Genomic DNA, 21,618 nt, shown 5'->3' on the forward strand with positions numbered 1-21,618 from the left:
TTTACCTCAATAGGAATGTAAAGGTAGTACAAAATCAGATATACTTCAGCCTCAGGCAATACACAATTATCATCTAAGAGTTCTACACAAAGTACCTCTGCAAGTCCCACTAATGCAACCAGAAGTTCAAATTCTGGGATCCGACTATCACAAGCCAGAAATTATTATCATTTTCCATTAGAAAGAGATGTGCTGATAGCACGAGTGTTCTGTCTGCCAGTCTCTCATAAGAAGAATTTTAAATTACCCATGCAGTTAGTGCATGAAAACAGTACGCGATACAGAAAATCCATTTCCATCTCTTTCTCCTATATATGTACCCGTATAACTGGTTGGGGAAAAATCTTTGTTACTTTAGAGGCGCTCCTTTAAAACCAACCTTTCTATTTCTTCCCGGTGAGCAGTCCAGTCACGAATGTAGTCTTCCTGCTCCTTTATTCTGTGCTTGAATGCATTGCTACTTTGAGCTGCTGTCCCGGTGCTCTGCAGTCGCGTGGTTTTCAGGGCTGGAGAGGTACGTAGACGGGTATGTTTAGGGGAATTACGGTTTGATCCGAATTCATCTTCTGAGGTGGAAGCATAATCTGTAGGAAAGCGCCTCCATCTTGCACTTACTAAATTAGTTTGATTATTAAAAAAGAATTATTATTGCATCTTTAACAAGAAAAAAAAAATATTATTTCAGTAACATGACAAAAGCAGACAACTATTCATTACCAATCCCCAAATACCTTACAAAAGGTTTATTTATTGCATCTTAAAAAGAAAGCTACAAAATTTGTGTCAAATAATAAATATTGATTAATAAAAACATAAACCAGATGCTCTTTGTATAATGATCAGTGAAATAAGACATAAAAGCCTGTAACTGTGTATAAGCTCAAGCAAACTGTATTACAAAACAAGGGCCCAATTCATTAACATTTAATTATATAGTCAAATTGCACTTTTTCTGCAGATTTTTTCCCAATTTTCATTCAAGTTTTACGTGATACACACAAAAAAATGAGGAGATGTAAAGGAAGGATGGAGTTGGCACCAACCCTGGAATGCACACTTATCTAAGGAAAGCATAAAAATCCTAGATGATGCATTATGTATTTAGTACAGAAAAAAATATTTTAAAGTTAATACTGTGTTCTAAAAGTCAGCAGCCCATCTACAAAAACAGCAGCCTCAGAGCAAAAAGCATATATTGTCACATGTAGCACATAAAGCATACACAGCCATGTTGCTAAAGACAGCCTGAAGTATGAGAACTGAAACTAAGTAGGAGGCTCTTGTCCCGCTATGAATTCCTGAAGTCTAGAACATGCATTTCAGATCTGCTGTCCTCAAACATTCCCAGCAGGAAGAGACATCACTAAGTGTAAAGGAATGCTCATCACGATGACCTGCTAAATTCTTTCAGGGAATTTAGTCCCCCAAACTCACTGACATTCATGAGACTCTTCTAATTACTGTAGAAATTTTTAAAAGTGTATGATCACCTCTTGGTAATTTAAAAATAATAGGTTCAAGTAATCTATTGGTTTTAGTATAAAAAAAATGCAAGAAGAATGATTTCTCCTGAAGCATTCAAAAAAACATTACAAATGAAGTATACACAAATATGAATTAAAGTAATAAATAATAAAAGCAATTTTTAGTGGAGTAAAGATTTGTGTAATGGTCTCAACGATTACAGTATGTAGAATATGGCATTGGTGTATAAGCTTACATCCCTTCCCTCATACAAATAATACATTTTTACTCACTAAAACCAAAAATACGCTTGTGTAATTTTTTTCAGGTTTAAATGTGGACTTCAAATCATGTCCAGTTCTACTATTTTTTTTTAACAATCTAACTTCATTGAAGAAAATAAAAATGTCTCTCCAGTCACTCACTATTCTCTTTTTAGAGGTTTCAAACTTGTTTTGATCTTAGGGAAGTAGAACATAAGCAGAAAAAGCACATTTCCTCACCAACAGCATGCAAGCAATGTGTGCAAAGTAGAAAGAGTTTTATGAGTTGGGCCCAATTTTATCATCAATTACTGTTTAAAGTCTTCATCCCGGTTCAAATTATACACATCAAAATAAATATAAAATTTGTCTTAAAATCTCTCCAATGCTAGCGCTGCTAGTCCAGCAACTCAGCACTGTACAATGAGCACATGTAGTCACATATTTAAAAACTAAAAATTGAATGAGAAGTGAAATATCAGAAACAGATTTGATTTCTAGTACTCTACCACTGTAAGTTTCAACATCAGGATCTGGTCTGGGAGAAGCTTGAATTTCTCTGTATACAAAATAGTGTTTTATCATGTTAATTTGTATTAAAACATTCAGTTTAGAACCATTTGCTTAAGTAAAATATATCGATGAGATTAGTCTTAGGTCCTCTTTTCCACCCACACTTTTTAGCAATAGATTCTTCAGTTATACATTCCATCAAAAATAACAAATTTTGCAAAAGCTTAAAAACATGTCAGAGATACTAACTGAAATGATATCAATAAAAATTGTCTACATAGTACCATAAAACCTCTCTACACTTTTAAAGACAATTACATTTTAAGGTCTTAGAAATGTTGTTAATTTATATTATAAGAGGGTTTCTCATTAATATGGGAAAAAGTTCTTGTAGACTTAACAGTAAAAATATCAAAGTTGTATGATTCTATGATAAGCAATATCCAAGCATGTTTTCCATTAAGCTACCTATACATTTGCACATATATGCTTTTAATACTATTTATAAATTATAAACCTCTGAAATGTCATTGTAGTCCATGTAGATTTCTGAAAGCTATCATGCAATTAATTATCTCAGACAACTAAGACTGTATCAGCACCAATAACCAGAAAATCCTCCAAAATGCTGGCTAAAATAATCAGCAAGGAAATCTAAATTGGTGACTCCACTGTGAGAACTACAATGTGTTGACAACACCTTAAGCTGGCAAGTTTAATGACTGAGCCACCATAATGTCACTTATAAGATCTCAGGATGGGCTTTATGAAGCATATCCCTTATAAAATACTCTGGTCTAACTGATGCATTGCCTTGTCAAGTTTCATCCATTTCAAAGACCATGAAATTCGGTGCTCAGTAGCTCAGTAGTGCAATAACGCACGGTAGTGCAATAAAGTACAATTAATAAGAGCTACCTTAACAGCTTTGATCAACCTATCTGCTAGTTATTTGCAATTACAGCTAGGTCAGCAAGCCAGCAGAGCTGCCTAACACAATTACTTGTTCAAGGTCTCTTTGTTCTGACTCAGTGCTTAATTTTACAGTTGCAGCTTGGCACTTTTGCACTGTCTGATGCTGTTGTTGATTTTCCCAACACACAGCTCTTTCTGTAACAACATCATATTCAATTTTCCTCTGCAATTGTGAAAAAAGGTCTTTGGTCTTCTCTGTTTTTATTGATCACACCCTACCATCTGATGATTCAGTGCCTTGATTAAACCTTCCATTGCCTGTGCCATAAAATTACTAACTCTACTTCACATGTCTTCACAGTGTTGTCAGTTATCAAGCCTCCTACCACAGAAACAGCCTGGTAATTACTTTAATGTTGGTAATTCTCATTGAAGATGTTCCATTTATCTGCTTGCCCTTTCATTTAGAAGTAAGCAATATTTAACTGTAACAAGGCTTAAAAAAGATTCTTGAAATTACAGACTTGCTGACAGCTCTGACAATTTTAATGCTATTACGTTGCAACTCATCTGCATGAAGATAACAAAAACTCCAGTGACTACAGCTTTTTTTGCTCCCTTTTTACAGACATGTATTGTCTGCACATTCAGAAAGACTTGTGAAATGTGGAAATAATTTTCTCTCTTGTAGACAATAAACTTACTGATACAGACCAAAATACCGAACTCCAAATCCTAAACAACAATATTCTTTAATTACATAGTAACAAGACTTGATTGATTAAGCCATGAGTTTGTTCTGAAAGTACCTGACTGATTTATTAATTGCTTTCAGATTACTGCCTTTACATTGATACAGACTTCTCCCTGATTTTGATATATAAGCTGATAAAGTTTTTTTATGACAGAAGCTCTTTCTACCATAGATTTTTCTAGCAATGGTCTTTTTATTATTTTTAGCTTATTATGTTGGGGTAGCTCATGAGAAGACGGCATCTTTTCTCTCTTGAAAACAGAGTATTCTAAATAAGCTGTAGTAAACTTTGTGTGATGCAGGTAAATGAAATGAACATTAAACAAAGATGACCATGGTAGACTAGTAGACTGGGAAGAGAAAGATAAGGCCCACTCCCCTGAACAGAAGCAGCAAACCACTTCAGTGCAGCAACCTGGGAAAAGTGTTAGGAAGCATGCCATAGTTCACGTGGACACAAAACTCAAACTCTTGTGGAAAACACAAGCAGCAGCAAAGTGACAAGTAACATCGGGGGTTTACTATTTCAAAAAGCAGCAATATCACGATGTGAACTAGTGTTAATTATTAAAGAAAACTTATAGAAGCAGTTTGAACTGACACTCTTCCCTGACCTAATGTTGCCACCTTTCAGGCTGCACACACCAAATTTAAAACTTTGATTAAAAATGAAACATGTTACTTTTCCAATGTTATCTTACAAGGAAAGACTGAATTTTTCTCTGAAGCTTCACCGTATTTTTGTATCTTTGTAGACATCTATCATAATATAAAACAGATTCAACATTACAGCTCAGTGAATATCTCATTTGTAGCTCTACAGAAATTTCTATTCAGCTAATAAATGACACAGCCAAAAGACACCTGTCTGTGGAATATACACTGCTAAGAACCCTGAGCAGGCACATTTATGATATACAAGCAACCAAAAGGGCAGCAGGACTGTGGGAAATTTAAGTATCACAGATGTTTATATCAACTCTGAATGTGAAGCAGTAAAGGAGAACAGATAATCTCAGTAGCAACACAGAACACTGGAAGCTATTATATTTATTTTTTCTTCTACTGTAGATTTGCTTCAAATAAGGTCAAGCTGGTAGTATGACAATTCAAAAAGCAAGACGACATCAATTTTAGACATTCATTCCACATGAAAGTTGACTTATTTAGAATTACATTTTAATGTTTGTTGACTTAATATTGCTTTTGGAAAAAAACTAGCAGCCTTTCACACTGCTTCCACTTAAAGTGTTATGTGAACTTCTAACTGAATAGTAGGTTAGAATTCATCAGTTGTATGGATTTTTCCTTCCACACAAAAGACAATATTATAGTAAAGCAAATGACACACAGAAGAAGATCAACATGGTTTGGAAATCATGATGAAACTGTAAATCATCATGATTTGGAACAGAAAGCAGAAACTACTCCAAGGCAAGGCAAACATTTTATTTAAATTACGATATTTAGTTAGGTAGTGTTTGTGTTTAATTTTTCCACTTGTTACTTCATTGTTATTACTCTTATCAAATAAATCTCACTTTTGTAGTTCTGGAAGTGAATCTTAAATTATAAATATATTAAAATATTATATTAAATATTATAAATTATATATTAATATATTAAATATTAAATATTATAAATTATCCTACAGATGCTCAGGGTGCACCTCAGGGAACACCTGCTGTTCAGTATATTTACAAGCCCACCTTACAAATAAATATCTTCTCTGCAGTAAAAAGTGCTGCTGACCTTCTCAACTTCTACTACTATGACTCGAGCAGAGATCTCTGCTCTGTTTTTGTATTAATGCAAATCAGTGCTGCCACGTCTGAATGCCTCAGTGCAATTCCTTGTTATTGGTTTCAAGTTAAAAGAAAAATATCCAAACAGTTAAAGGATTACAATTTCTTGTCTTTACGATTTTAAGCAAGAAACATCCACACGCCCTGCCAAGGAAGCCTCTTACTCCAAAGAGGAAGACTGCATTAACTAAAACTCAACAAATGTTTGTTAACACCTGTTCCTTAAAAAAAAAAATCCACATATGAAAAACATGTCATATTGTATAAGACTAGTTCAAATAATCTCACATACCTGAGGGAGAATTATGAGCTGAAGCCAAAGATTTGGATTTTGAATCTGAAAGTCGAGAAATGCTATTGGCTCGAGTTCTAGCAGAAACTTTACTACTATCTCCTGCTGATGTTAACCTTGCCCCACTTCTGATAACAGCTTCTGGGGTACGAGATGAAGCAGTGCTTCTAGTTATCGTTGCTTCAGAATCACTACGTGCTGATAAAGAGCCAAGTCGAGTTCTGCGAGGCTGAGCAAGTAAATCTATTCTGGAAATAGTTCTCCTCCCTGACGGAGGTTTTGACGTAGAACTTGTAGTGGACACTTCAGAAGCCACTGAAGCCTTATCGGCATCAGCAAGCTCGCTATCTGAGGCTTCACCAAGCCGTGCTCTGCGCAAGAGAGAAGTCCTTGTAGGACGAGGTCTTGGAAGAGTGGTAGATTTACTGGATTGCCCAAGTGCAACAGGAGATGTTTTTGATTTCGCTGACTTTCCTTCCATTTTGGAATGTAAAAGTTCATCTGCTGAGGCAAAAGGAACTCTACCATGTGATTTCCCAGAGTATGTTTCCTGGTCAGATGATAAGATATCAGAAATGGCAGAATGAGGTACACTAGATGTTTGGTCATCATCTGTCAAATCTACTGATGGTTGTCTCATTCTTCCACTGGATTGCACAGTTTTGCGAGCATCAGCTCTAGATCCACCATCTGAAGATCTACTTTTAGTTTTCTTTTCCATCTTTTCTCTGGCACTTGTTGCAGAAGATTTTAAAACATCCTTTGAAGGGGAACCAGAGGAACACCTATCTTTATATAAGATTGTAAAGCTCTTTCGCTTCTGCGTGGATTTTCTTTCAGTGTCACCAGTAACGAGACTGATTGTGCTGGCTGTATCTACATCTGATTCTGGTGATATCGAATTATCTCTGTTATAGCTTGGAGTCTCAGGACCTTCATCAGTTTTATTTTCTTCACGCAATTTAGCTTCAAGGAAAGCCATTACAGCTTCTGTGTCCTTTAAAATGAGTGTTGTATCTAGACTGGAATCGGTGTCCATTGAATCACTTCTGTCACGTATCCTGTTCGCAGATGCTAAAGGGGTAGCAGATCCACTTTGCTTATTAATGTGAGGAATAAGTTCTATAGGTATATTTGTGCTAGGCTTATCTATAGTAAAGCTACCTTGCCTCACTAATGGTTTTGAAGATTCCTTTTTGTCTCCTCCAGATACGTTAGAACTTTGTCCTTTGATTGCTTCCTCATTTTTCCTTCTTTTTCCCTCACTCTGTGCCAACTTCATTTCTACTTTATCTGTAACATGTCCAGGAGCTTTGTCTTGCTTTTCCAAAGTTCTGGGTGTCATAGCAATCTCCACCCTACCTTTCTCAACCTGGCTTCCAGCAGGTTTTGCAGAGGATAGTTTTGCGGCTGTCCAGTGTCCTTGCTCCTTCCTTTCTTGCTGAATTTTTGCTAAAGCTTGTTTTACCACGGAAGTTTCTCTGACAGTTTCAACTCTCTCTTTACTGGAAGAGCTGGGGAAAGAAAAAACTTTGTCTCCAGTAGCTTTGGGCGAAAGACCATTCATTGTTCTGCTTCCCTTAGCAATACTTCTGCTGTCAGCATCTGAGGCATGAGCTGGAGTTTCTTTCTCCTGAAGTTCAGTGTCTTGCTTTTCACCTATTTCTGATCTCTGATGCGATGTAGCTTTTGCTTTTGAGCTTTCATTCACTTTCTCCTCTTTGGGAAGCTGTGGAAGTGTTCTCCTCTTTCGCTCACCTTGGCTGGTCATAGAAGCAGCTGAACCAGTACTTCTAACAGAAACACCAGACTCACTGATGTCTGTATCTAAAAATGAAAACGAAAAAAATAGTTGAGAAGTCATTCAATAGCAAGGTAAATAGAAACATTAAATTCTTCAGACTATGTACGACTAATAAAACAGAACTGAAAAAAGTCATTAGTGTATCCCTCTGTTCTATGGCAGAATCAATTATACTTACACAAATACACATTTAAAAACATTTTACAAGTTCTTAAAAATCTCAGTTGATGGAGATTTGACTATCCCTATAAGCTATTTGGGTAGATGACTCTTAAAATAAATTTTCTTATTCTTTAACCTAAGCTGGACTTTCTCCAATTTAGCCCATTACTGCTTGTTCTATTCTGATCACGCATCTTTTCCTCTTTACAAGGAAGACTGCAATCACTCCTCTTTAGAGTGGAAACTCTGCTTGTGAATTACATTAACTACCTCCACACTACAATAACTAAGCTGTACATAACTAGCTACATTATTTCATTTCACTGTTGCAACACATTTTGTAATAAAACGCACACAAAACCATGCTAACATAATTTTAGAATGGGTATGTCCTGATTAAGGAGATTACCTATATAAAAAAAATTACTAGAAGTAAAATGTCCAGAGCGCCAGGCAAAGAAAGAACACTTCATTCTACACAATCCAAAGTGCTGATACAGCGCATGTGTTCATCAAAGCAATGTCTGAAAGCTTGTAGTGGAGTTACTGCAATGAACCATTTCTGGTTTGTCACAGACACATAACCAGGACAGAAAACGCCATCTTCCAAAAGCATACTTCCTAGAACTAGCATTTGCAGGAAAAGCGGAGGAGTCATTTCAGAAGCAAGGTACGAGTGAAAAGACAGAACATCCTATCCTCCTGCTCTGCTACACACAGGCAGAATTCCTTCCCAAACATGGATAATTTCGGTTGCAATTAAACAATTGCCTATTTGTGTGACATCTTGGACTAATTACTACCTTGCTGACACCCTGTGACTCTATACGGGGAAAGGGAACACTTCATAAACATTTGTGTCATTCTTGCAGAGGGATTATGGTATTTTTTCCTGCTTCACTGTAATTTCAGTACACATGTTGCATAATATGGGCTAGGAGAGCTCTCATATAAAAAGGAAAATTTTCATAGCTACAAGAATTTGAGCTACCTGAGATATGTTCTCCCTGAAATCAAACTCTTCTAGCCAGCAGCGTACAACCTGAAGCTTTCGTGCTCCCACAGCAGACTAAATCAGGTACACAACAAATCCCTGTTGTATCAGCACACCATTACAACAGGGAGTAGAAAGCACGTCTTACATTCCTAAACACATTCAGCACCAGATTTCAAAGCTACTGAATAGGGTAGGACCCCCTCCTTCCTCCCTACTTGCCTGTTTCTACAGCTCAAGGTCTTGTCTCACCAATGGGCTACAGCCTCTCCCTGTGAGACCTCCCCTCAAGGGAAAGGCTGCAGGGCCGGGAGACACTTTGCAGTATTTAAAAGCCTTACTCATGAAGAAAGAACTTACTATGGTTGAAAGAGCAAAAATAATGCTTTTAACCTAAACAACACATTATAGTATAGAAATACATAGAAAATGTATAAAAACCATCAAAAGAATGCGGCACTACTGCTGAAGCACTTTCATTTAATTCTTAGTGGATATAGAATGCCCTTAGGGCAGAAAACATATGGATATCCCACGAACTATTGCAAGGAATAATTGATGCCGAGTACCTCCCGTTTACAAACCGAACTTGGAGATAATATGAATTGCTCTATGAATTGCTCTGAAGTTGAATGTTTGGATAGAAAATAATTCTTTTGCAAGTTCATTTGTCAGTTGTTGCAATATAATGTGACATACTAACACACAATTCACTTTTCACCAGGAAAGATCTATAAACCACTTCTCTGCATACCCCATTGGGATCTTTCTACCAAGGCTTGCCGCAACAATAACATTGGTTGTTCCAGGAATAAAAACTGGAGTACAGGGCTTCCCCCTCTGCAAAAATTCTCCGAGCACTTCACTGAGTACCGACAATCATACCGTATGTATACAATTGTACCTATCTGATACTTTCTATCTGAGCTCTTCAATCTTTCTTTTCACACCTCTGATGAAGAATGAAAAATGACTCGCGCTATTTTTTGTATCCTCCATGTTAGGACGCTCATTTGAAATGCAGGAGGTATCTTTGAAATCTAAGCAAGGTTTTCTAACTCCTGGACTATTTTTCTTGCAAATTTTTTAAAAATTGGAGGTTCAATGAAAATCTGTATGACTACTATGCGTGAAGACTGACTTCTCTCAGACATACCTACCAGATTAAATCTTTTATATCTATTTATGCATGTAACTTGCTTCTTGGTGAATTTCAGTCTTTAGTAGAAGAAACGTGTGGACCTGTTCAGCATTGTCTTTGGCCATATGCATGTTATGTGAAGATTAACTACTAAGATTTCTAAATAAAACACAGGCATCTAAGCCAACAAGACAGATTTTGTGAATTCGTCTTTGGACATACATATCAAAATTATATTTTCATTATATCTTCAATGCTTGAATGTTTTCTGGATTTCTCCTTTAGCATTTTAGAATTCTTGCAGTATGGGTATGCGCTACGCAGTAGTTGCTTCACTTAAATCATGAAGTTCTTATAACGGTAAAAGCAGCATTGATCTCTCTGAAGAAGATCCTTGTTAGTGTCCCATCTGAAAAGTGACTGTGTAAAACAATACAAAACCCAAAAGACCACCAACTGCCCTGATTCACTGTCTAAAGGATCAGTCTGAAGAGCTGTGATTTTAAGTGCCCTATATGCATACCTGATCCTCTGGATTTCCATTATTCTATGTACAAGGTACAGCAGATAATTTATTTTTTCCCCTTTCCATCTCCTTTGACTTCTAGTATCCTATGCAAAGTTCAACTACTATGAGGGGTGGAACAGCTACTACAGAAGCAGCAGTTACTGGTAAGAACTGTTCCATGCATTGATGCAGAAGTGTGCATTACACAACAACAAAAGCGAAATTTCTTTGTAAGCTTCCCCAAAAAGTAAAATGAGCCTATGAAGTTGGAATGTATTTTATTGCTTGCTTTAATAAATGGCTTTACCTTCTATAATTTTAAAACCACGTGAACTCACTTCAAAAAGTAAATTAGCAGAAAAATAACTGTATTTGATGAACCAGTTAATTAAACACGCTTACACATACTTTCATCTGCTGAATACACACCCAAGTAGAAATTCAGTTACTAATCAATACACAACAGCAGCTTAATTTTGGAAGAAATTCCCAATAATATTTCAGTTTCACCTTCTTTTTTTTTTTAAAGTAGTCAAGTTATTTATTCAACTTAAGAATTAAAAGTCATGTTCTTTCTCTTCCTTTCATTGTGCTAGAATACCAAATTAAAAGCTAAGTCTCTTATGAAGAAGCTAACTGGCTTTTTGTCCAGTAAAGAATAAATTGTACAGGTAAGATCTCTATAAAGAACATAAGAAGTATCTGAATTAATTTATTAGTGTTATCTAAAGTCTGAGGACAGTAAAATACATCTATCACAAATGCACTTAGGAAATGCATGTATTACTTCCAACTAAGTTAAGGTGTTGCAGGAGAAATAGAGGGAATTTGAAAGAAAAAAAAAAAAAGTCATTATTGCCTGTGAGATTCAAGACTGAGCTGTTCAGACAATGGTTCAGTTCATCTAACCTGGGCCAGAAACAGAGTTATCCAAACTTACCAAGAAATCTCAAATTTGAGTAGAAAAGTATGGACAATATCTTAATTGGGTTTTTTGCCTTCCCCTCTCCCCCCTTTGTTTAATATGTCATGTGGAACAGATAAACACTTTTAGAGAAATCTCCGTCCCTATGCTTTTACTCTGGTAATAGGCAAATTTTTTTCCGCAGAAAGCCTGACTGCTGGGCACAGTTCTAGGACAGTCTTGCAGTCTAAGCAGAGAGAGAATCACAGGGTTCTGCTTTGAAAGCAGTAAAGACTCGGTTTTATCAGTTGAAAATGCAGTCTTCTGAGAGACTAACTTATAGGTCAAAGGTGTAGCTTGTTCTGAAATTGTAAGAGACTGGATTCTTGAAAATCTGAAGAAAGCTAGCAGCTGTAACAAAAAAGTAGACAACACACATTACAATTCATTACAATTCACACTTGTGAATGTAACTTTTGGGGGGAAAAAAAAAAGAAAAAAACCCTAAAAGGATGCTCAAAACTATAGAATAAAAATAATTTATTCTTTTCACCAATGTCTAACAACAGGTTATTGGACATGTTCTGTAGATGGTAGTATATCTTCAGAAGTTGTGTATACAGAAGAACATTTCTACTTCTAAACTACATTTTTTTCCCTAATTAAAAATCTTTTAAACTTTGTCTGGATTCTGAAAATTTCAAAGTCAGCTGGAATAAGAGGAAATGCTGGAATTGCAGGACAAAAACATTATCTCAAGTAGTAGACTGATAATTAGTTACTTCTTGATCACTAAACAGCGTATCACTTTCAGAATATGAAGCACTCATTAATATGACATCCCTTTGTAGTTATCAGTCAATTTTTTAATGAAGAGCTACATTAACTCCATCTCAATACACAAGTATTGACATAGAAACGACACTAGAATTCTGTGCTAAATCATCTCTGAAGTGAAATTGAGTGGAAGAAAACAGCAGAGGAGAAGTAAAGTAAGGTAAGCAACTCTAAAGAGTGAAGAGTGTAGATCTTAAAGAACAAAACATTTAAAATACAAATGTGCATATTTTAACTAAGGAGAGACATAGCCTGACCATCTGGCACTCACAAGAAAGGGAGATAAAGTTGTTCATTGCTGAGAAGGTGGTTTCTTTGGTTTTCAAGAAACATAGAAGGTTTTCTATGTTTCCAGGATAAGGAATTATGCTGTGCTTCAGATGAATAACAACTGAAATGAAATCTCAGGTTGGATGGTTCAACAATCAATCCGACGAAGTCCAATTTGGGGTCAGTACTGAGAAAGATGTAAGGAAAGAAACATACTATGCAGATGAACCCAAACTGATTTCAAGTGGAAGTTTCCTTAATATTAAACAGTTTTTATATTTTTTGTTTTAGTAATATTCAGCTTAATATTGGCACTCTTCTGCCATGCCAAACACCACTACTGTTGAGCTTGTTTTTATGCTGTTTGTTCTCAATGACACGAAAGAATTTCAGGTGAAGATGAGGCAGTAAGAGTAAGAAAGCTGAAGGTACATAATCACTCTCTTCTCCCTTTCATGGGTGTCTTCAGCAGAAATTATATCAACAAGAACAGCTTGTAATACCATTTTCTAATGGTGCAGGCACAGAAGACTCCAATCTGATGTCATCTTGGTCATGACGTGTGTGATTAGCAGCCAAACTGGCCCACTGTGATACCCAACGTTTACTTCCAGGGACAGCAGAACCTTCCTAAGGAAGAAAAAAAGCATAAGAAAAATTACAACTGTTTGATGAACATGGGCATGTCCTCTTTCCAGGTTTGTCCTGAATAGACAAGTCAGACACTATTTTCCTGAAGGAAGGTGAAAAAAAGCTTACCTCAATAAATTTTAGTTACCAGCTCTAGAATGGCAAACAAACAAACAAAATCTATATAGTTGCAGAATCAGTACAGAATAAATGGCATTTCCTAGTGCAGTGAACTTTTAAACGCCAGAAACTATATAAAAAGTAGTAGAAAATGTGCTAGTTATGAAAACAGATTATTTCAGTCCTCAGCTCAGAAGAGCAGGATAAAAAAACATGGAGTCTGAGGAGGTGTGTGTTTAAAAATTAAAAACATGTGTCAGGAAGACAAGAAGTGACATTTTACCAGTTTAGAAGACCCTCTTGTGCAGATGCAATATTGTATTTACTTCATTACGGAAAGACTACCTTAAGGATTGAAAGAGTAAGATAACTTATGATGGAAAGGAAAGGAAGATCAAGTCATTTATTTGGCCTAAACAAAAAAAGAAGCAAAGGTTAGTTTGAAACCATCCTACTGGGTAACAGTGAAGTCAATGTAATCGGTATCTGGTATTTTTTTGCAGTGACCTAGAAAGGAAATTAATTTCGTTTCTTGATGGTAAGCCTTTTGAAATCTTGAAAATTTGTAAAATGTTAAAAAAGTAAATATAAAATTAAATCATCTTCTTAGGTTGTGTTGTTATAGTATCTTAAGCATTCTTTTTTCCAAAAGCTGATTTCTAAATATAATGCAATCTTTCTGTTTTATCCAATATATTCTCGTCTCTCTTGCTCACGTTTCCAAAAAAAGACAGCAGGCAACTGTCGATGCATATATATATATATATATATGCACATGCATGCACACACGTGGGCTGTACACTGTCAAAGGCTTTATCGAAGTTTACATAGTCGGATTTCTTGGACTCAAAAGACAAAGCACTGCAAATGACAGAAGTCACTGACTACAGTTCCAATGGAGTTACATAACCACAGCAAGTCAAATGAGAAACCACAATTCAAGAACAACAACAGAGATGGGAAGGACATGGAGATACCAGTAACTTTCTTAATAAGGAAAATTGTAGGAGCTGTTTCAAAGGTTAGCTGAAGCTCTGCTGCCTCTCCAAATCTTGGCACTTACACTCAAAATGTTGATTTTTGCCTAATGCCTTGGCCACTCTGGGATTCTAGTCTTTGACCAGGAATCAACTCTGTAAATTTATACAATTTATTTAGCAGAAATGGAACGGCAAACAATGTGATCTAGTGTATGATGGCTTCTTTCAAATTAGAAGTTACTTAGACATTTGAGAAGAATTCAATTTATGACCTTGAATTTCTCCTGATTAAATGAATGACCCTAATTAATGCAAACAAGTACAACATCAGAATTATTTTTCAGAATATTATGAATGTAGTAAGTCAGAGATGCACCAAATAATTTGCTTGAACTATTATACAAATTTCTGTATTGTGAAATCATTTCTTAGAATCAAAATGTTATAAAATTCAAGTCTAATAACAACAGAGGAAAGCAATTCAATGTTTCTGTTATTTATGGGCATTTCTGAACACAATGCAAGGAAAAGGGTGCCAGAAAGAGTATTACAAAAAACCCATGCAAAAATGTGCAGCATTTATGCACTAACAACTACCGCTGAAGCCTCATTTTTTTTCACATCACTAAACTTTCTTTTCTCTATTTCCTGTCTGTACCAGTGAACTCCCATCTTTAATAAAACAATTAATTACACCCAAACCCAAATACGATAGATGTCCCAATTATCTGTGCTACAGAAAACTCCAGCTAGTTCCTTGTGTACACCTAACCAATTCCAGTGATACAGATATGATATGTATCAGATACCTGAATTCTACTTCACAATAGAGAAACAAAGAATTTTCAGATTAACTATGGTAAAGCAACATGATTATTTACTTTTCTCTGAAAGTAATTACAATGCCAAAAAAACCTTTTCTGCATCGCAGTGGATGTAAATGTGTGTTTTGCCAACCCTCTGCATAGACAAGCACAAACAACAAAGCTATGAAAAGCAGTTTCTTTTGATAGTAGTCTAAGCACATCCAAAGGGTGAAAGGTTTATAAAACACAGATTAAAAAAAGTCACATTCAGTTATCCTAATGTTCTTCCCATAATCCATATCAATTTTCACCTTACAGGCTCTCAAGTAAGCAATCCTCCAAACCTTCTCCTGAATACCAAATTTCGTAGTCTTTCAGAAAAGCTGGATTTATATAAAAGATACTGGCCCCTTATTGCATATACAAACTCACGTGGAGTAACAGATCTTCAGAAAATGTATCAACGGATTTCTACAGACTTACTATTCAGCCTGAAGATTTAGGGCTTCAGGCTCCATATCTGAAAAAACCCCACAGCACACACACGACACCTGGAAGTATTTCAGAGCAGAACAATATATTTTTTTAAATAAATTTCAACAAGCTGAATAAAAAAAAAAAAAAAAAAAGCCAGACGTATTTTCAGGCACAGACTCCAGTCATCTCATGTTGTAAGAATCATGTTACACCATGCTTTCATAAATTGAAGTTCTGTCTTGAAAGCAGTTCTTTTAGTCCCTCCTCACCCTACCTGCTTCAGAACCACATTCCTCTAGGGTGATGATTTTTCTTCAGATTTCCGTACTCACTTTATTTACAGCCAACATCTTCACATTTGCTCCTGGAGCAACACTGACATCTATCTCAAATAATTATTTTTCTTTCTGTTGCATTTACTCCCGTTCTACAGCAAAACCCAGCAATTACACCTATCTCAGCTACTACTTTACTAGATGAAATGAATTGTACCAATCTGTTCTTGTAAGGCAAATATCCATTCCCTTAATAATCTGAGTATACCTCTTTGTACCTTTTCTAGTCTTGTCTTGTTAAGTCTCTGCTTAACCAATACTGGCAGCAATTCTAGTGTCAGTACTTCAGCAGAAGTTTCACCAGCACTTTCTACCATGGTGACAACACTGCCCTTTCCTACTGACAATACATTTCCCAGGGTATCCAAGGGTCATATTTGCCTTTCCACAGCCACATGACATTAGTGACACAATCATCCTATGATTCAGTATAGTCCCTAAGTTCAAACAACAAGCAAGCATCAAACTTCAGGCTGAATGGTTTGCTCTACAGAAGGTTTCAAAATTAGTGTAATATGAGGATAAACAAAAGGAAATACTGCCTCTAAATACACACAGCAGTTCTCCACTGCTAAGAAGCAATACAGATAATATTTAAATGAATAAAGTTATTCGGTATTCAGAACGGCAGCGGTATTATTTTATTTATCTTCTGTGGGAAAGACACGAAATGGGCATTCAAAACAGGAAAAGGAATATTATAGTCAATGGCAGCAATGACCCTGCAGATGTGGAACCAAGTTTCTAACTATGCTGCAGTCTTCACAAAAAAATAAAAAACCCTCACACAAAACAAACAAAAAGCAGGTATGTCCTTAAGAATCCCATCAAAGACAATGGTGATAAACCCTGTACATTATTTAAGAACAGTGGTTAGCATAGATAACTGGTCACTGAAAATTAAATGGAAGTTGGATGGATAATTCACAGCCCAAATGTCTACAGTATTTTTATTAATCAAGCTCACAAAGCAATAATAAATAATAACAACAACAATAATACCCTCTTTATTCTCTATCTTACTTAGTTTTTGTTTTTAAATCACACTTACCTTGGTTGGCAAGTGGCAGCTTATAATATAGAAAATAAAAACATTTAAATATTTTAAATAGATGGATTTAGTATTTTTACTGGCTATATGTAATCATTGAAAAGGCAGGAACCAGCGCAGGCAGGCTCAATCCAACTGTGTCAGACATTCACTCTGCATTTTATTTAGTCTCATGACATACACTGCTCCAAAGTCCCAAAGTTTGTTATAGCAAAGGAAAAGCTGAGAATTTCTTTATATGAAAAGCAATTTTTTTAGGTCCTTTCCATGCACATTATTCACAATACTTCATGAACCCTCTAAGGTTAAGATACCTAAGTTCAGAATAATCTACAAATTCTAAACTCATTTTTAGAAAATCTTCATAATTTCCCAAGACATCTTTTCCACCTTCCTCAATTGAAATCTCTCACATTTTTATTCTCTGCTTTTTCTATGTCAATTATGCCCTGCATTCGCCTCATTCTGCTAAATCATCTACAGCTACAACTGTGATGAGCAGCTGAAACAAGGACCACCCACTATCTGAGTGGATGCAAGCCTGGAACACTGAGCTACCCTGAGGTTACCTGACTATTTAGCCAAGATCTTTAATAAGGTTTATTAACTTACGATCTGCAGCTCAGTAATGCTCTAAGTCTTCCAAAAACCACAAGCAGAAAAGTCAGTGTATAACGAGAACACGTACTTTACAAATTAAACACATTTGCCTCTACTTTTGCTAATGATACAAAAAACTGCATGTAAGTTTTGGTGATGAGACCTGAAATACTACAATCTTCTCTAAATAGTTCTCCTCATGATTATTTTCCATTACGATCTTACGAAATACACCTCTATTCTTCTGAATTAGCTTCTCTTACATCTAGATACCTATCAACCAACTTCTATTTTTAACTTTCTCTGGTAAGCTTTTTTCCATCTTCATCCATCCTCATCTCACCTTGCTATATCCACATTGCTATGTCAGTTTTGCTCCTCTACCTACCAAACAACTCTCATTTTTTCTTCTATCATGCCTTGTAACAGTCTTGTAAATTAAGACTATGCCAAGTAATCTATTCCTTTCCCAATATACGAAGACCTTTCTACTCAGCAAAGCATCCACAGTAATAAAAAGGCATCATTGTCGTAATTGCAACCTAAACCAATGCAGGTTTTACTATGCTAGTGCCAGAAGGATTCTTAAACCTGCCCTATGACTGCAAAAGTCTGAGTCTTCTGAAATCAACCCCTGTTATTTGCAAAATATGACACCTGGAAAGCTCAATTATGTTCATTAAATTAATAACACACTCTTCTGCTGTTTATGAAATTATAGAAATGATAAAATATCAATACTTTTAATAATCTTCAAAACCGATAAGGCACAACAGAGCTGAATGCTGCAAAATGCATGAAAAAGCAGAGAGAGAAAGACTGTGGTTATAGATTCATGCAAAGCAGCGAGATGAAAAGCAAAGTTTGTCAAATTCTTCCACATGATATGCCCACGCTATTTTAGCTATAGTCTACTTGAAGCAGTAACCTTAGAGAAAATGTTCAAATATACTGATCTAGGTACAGTAACACACTTAATATATCCAGACTGCACAGTAGCTAAAATAAAACCACGATAAAGCACACCTTCTCTAGGAGAAACAGATTCCTAGATACTAAGACCAATGCATCTGCATGGCAGGCACACAAAGTCATACTTTAAGCTCCCGATATATTCCAGAAAATTTGCTTATTTATAAAGTTTGCTAATTTACAGGATCATAGTTCCAAAATAGCTTGCCATGGCAACTAGGAGTAAGTGTGGTGTGCTTTGTTACTGTTACCAGATTAATTCTGCTTAAGTGTGAGCCCGTTCTGTTCCCAACTTATTTCAAGTTATAGTTCTTCCATTGCAACGATATCAGAATGTCTCCCAATATTTCAATATGAAATACAATTAACGTCTAGCTTGTGTGCATATTCTGAGTCATATATAAAGAACAGGCATTTTTCTTTGCCTAATCTTTCACCAGCTGATTCAATTACACTATTTCTGAGGCAACCAACATCAGTGACTTCTCATGAGTGGCATCTCACTTGAGAACTCAAACCACGAATGTATAAACCTGAAGTCCTCTGGCTTCAGAAAAAAATCTGAATTGTATTATCCATCATTTTTTTCCTAGCTGACTCTGTATCACACATTAAATGCATACACCTTATTTCTGAATTTTAATATAGTTACTTGCTTTGGGCTGTAAAACATAATCAGCTTTTCCTCAGTTCTGCTGCATAACTTACAAGCAACATATACTGTGCAAATGTGTTTTGCAAATATAATGTTGCAAAGAAGCTCCTGCTACATTTCCAATACACTGGAGTTAGTGCATATAGAATGGTAGCAAAGTTTAAAACACCTTCACAATGTAGTGTGCCTGTCTTGGACAGAGAAGTTTTGATAATGCAATGAAGGCCTAAGAAAAACAAAATACTTATAGATTTGAGCTAATATTTTCCAGGCAAGGTTTTGTTTGCTGTTTAACACTTACTGGTCAGTTATTAGTGCTCTCTCTTATTGGAAGAAAAAAGAAGACCATCAAAAATTAAATTCTACCTCTGTGTCAAGAAATCCAGTTGTACTCAGTGGTCTTTTTTCTTCCAGCACTAGTGTAGCAGAATTTATAGCCCAATCTTTTACTAAATCTTTGTGGTTCTCGCTGATAACAGGCCTATTATAATCCTGGCTGTCATCCACTCCAAATACCTGAAAATGAAACAAACCATTACATACATTAACCCAATACCAGCCTGATACAATGTTCAGTGTTAATGGATGGATGGTGACATGCTGGATAGTGAGTTTAAATAATTTTTGTTGTACTATGCTTATCTATCATCTTGGTGAAATCTACAAATTAAATGAAAGAAACATCTACAGCAATTAAAAAAAGAGCAGAAGGCTATGTCAACACTGAAAATTCAAGAAACTGCTAGTTGGAATGGTCAGATATGAAAAAATGACCCTTTGATGAAAGAAACAGAAGGTTAAGCCAAAGTCATTACAAAAACCATTTTACAGTCCATTTCCCAGTTAAGGACAAAACCAATTACTAGAACCATCAAACTGTCACATTTTTGCCATTATCTAGTGAAAACAAGAAATACAAATGCTTACATCTGCTACAAACATGCTTTTTGAATTACTTCTCTAATACAAACAAAATTTCAGTTTTCCATTTGTCAGGGACTTAGCAGATGTTAGAAGTCCACCAGGTCTCAAAAACCATGTAGCCTCATCTCATTCAAGACGTGACTTGCCATACTTCTACTACACTGCTTCCTGCTGATACTTCTACTAATCCCTTCTGCTTGTGATAGAATAATTTTTCCATTATATTTAAAACCATTGTTCAGAGAAAAATACTAGAAAAATGTTATTAGCAAAGCAATTTAGTAATAAGGACTTAAGCAGGAGAGCCAATATCTTCTCTGTCAAATTAAGTAATACGAATTGGTTTCAGAACTGATGTATACTTCAGAGCTATTTTAGAGAACATTTTGTATCTTGGAAACATATAATTTATAAAATGTATCAATTTCTGCCTAAGAAATAATAAATTCACTACTACTGAAGATTTGGACATTAAAAAAGTTACAGAATAAAAACAGAAAACCCCACATATTAAATCTGGCTACTAAAAAGAAACTGTAACACGAAAAATTGTTTTGTTTTAGAGAAAGGCAAAGAAAAGGAAAGAAGGAAATGACTTTCATAGATGTTTTCATCCTGTCAAAAAAAATTACTAGTCCAAAACAGAACAAGACATACAGAATTATTTTTTTCCCCTAAAACTGTTCTGTAATTCAGTTTTGTACAGTTAAGCTAGAGGACTGGTTTATTCGAATTCGTAACAAGGTTAGTGTATTTAAAACGGATTCACCACTAGATGGCCACAAACCACAGTGGTTCTTAGTCTCTGAGAAGCAGATGGAGAAAAAAAAAATAAAGCACCCTGTCATTCAACTCCTACTTATGCTCTTCTAAATGTCCAGAAAGATGTTCCTATAGTATTCATACATTCATAACTGAGGAAGCTTTTTCAAAAGCGTTGGAATTGTATTTTGCTCTCAAGCAAAAAGTCTGCTTTCTACAATTCTAAAATTCAGGCAATGCTCCCCAGTTTTCAGTGAATACATAAATCATGTCTAAATTCACCTATGCACGAGTTGCTTGACAGTACTGTATAAATATTTCTGTTCTTAGAAAAAGTGTGATATAACGTGATATAAAGTAAGTTTTCTCTTTAATGATGTACTTTTGATTTGTACAGTTGTAGCAATTTTTGAAGATATAAACCAGTTATCATCCACTGCCTCCTTTCTTTGAATGTATCGCTATTCTGCAGCCACTTTTTTTTTCTTGTTTAATGTAGTTCCATTGATTACAGAGTTTTACATACTCTTCTAAATGAAAGCAAATTCTAATTTTATCGCATAAGCACCTGAAGGAAAATATGAATTCAACACTTCCATATCTAATCAGGACTACAGGAGTAAAACGCAGCATGTAAATTGCTTCATACAATCTGGTGGCACATTCATTTGCCATACCAA

At 35.6% G+C, this 21,618-nt stretch overlaps 1 protein-coding gene across 5 annotated transcripts in view; it reads right to left on the bottom strand.

Annotated features, from left to right (window-relative positions):
* Positions 1–21,618, bottom strand: part of CEP170 (centrosomal protein 170) — a 103,271-nt gene that overhangs the window by 18,541 nt on the left and 63,112 nt on the right. For 3 of the 5 annotated variants that reach the window (XM_075412623.1, XM_075412622.1, XM_075412621.1), the window contains 4 exons: positions 19,619–19,768; positions 13,130–13,256; positions 6,007–7,833; positions 380–614 (listed from right to left, as the gene is read on the bottom strand). In XM_075412623.1, coding sequence (XP_075268738.1) covers positions 380–614; positions 6,007–7,833; positions 13,130–13,256; positions 19,619–19,768 — 2,339 coding nt within the window. The remainder of the gene's footprint in view (positions 1–379; positions 615–6,006; positions 7,834–13,129; positions 13,257–19,618; positions 19,769–21,618) is intronic. The other 2 variants (XM_075412624.1, XM_075412625.1) reach the window with 2 other exon arrangements.

This window comes from Opisthocomus hoazin, chromosome 2 (assembly GCF_030867145.1).
Source record: "Opisthocomus hoazin isolate bOpiHoa1 chromosome 2, bOpiHoa1.hap1, whole genome shotgun sequence".
Taxonomy (NCBI): domain Eukaryota; kingdom Metazoa; phylum Chordata; class Aves; order Opisthocomiformes; family Opisthocomidae; genus Opisthocomus; species Opisthocomus hoazin.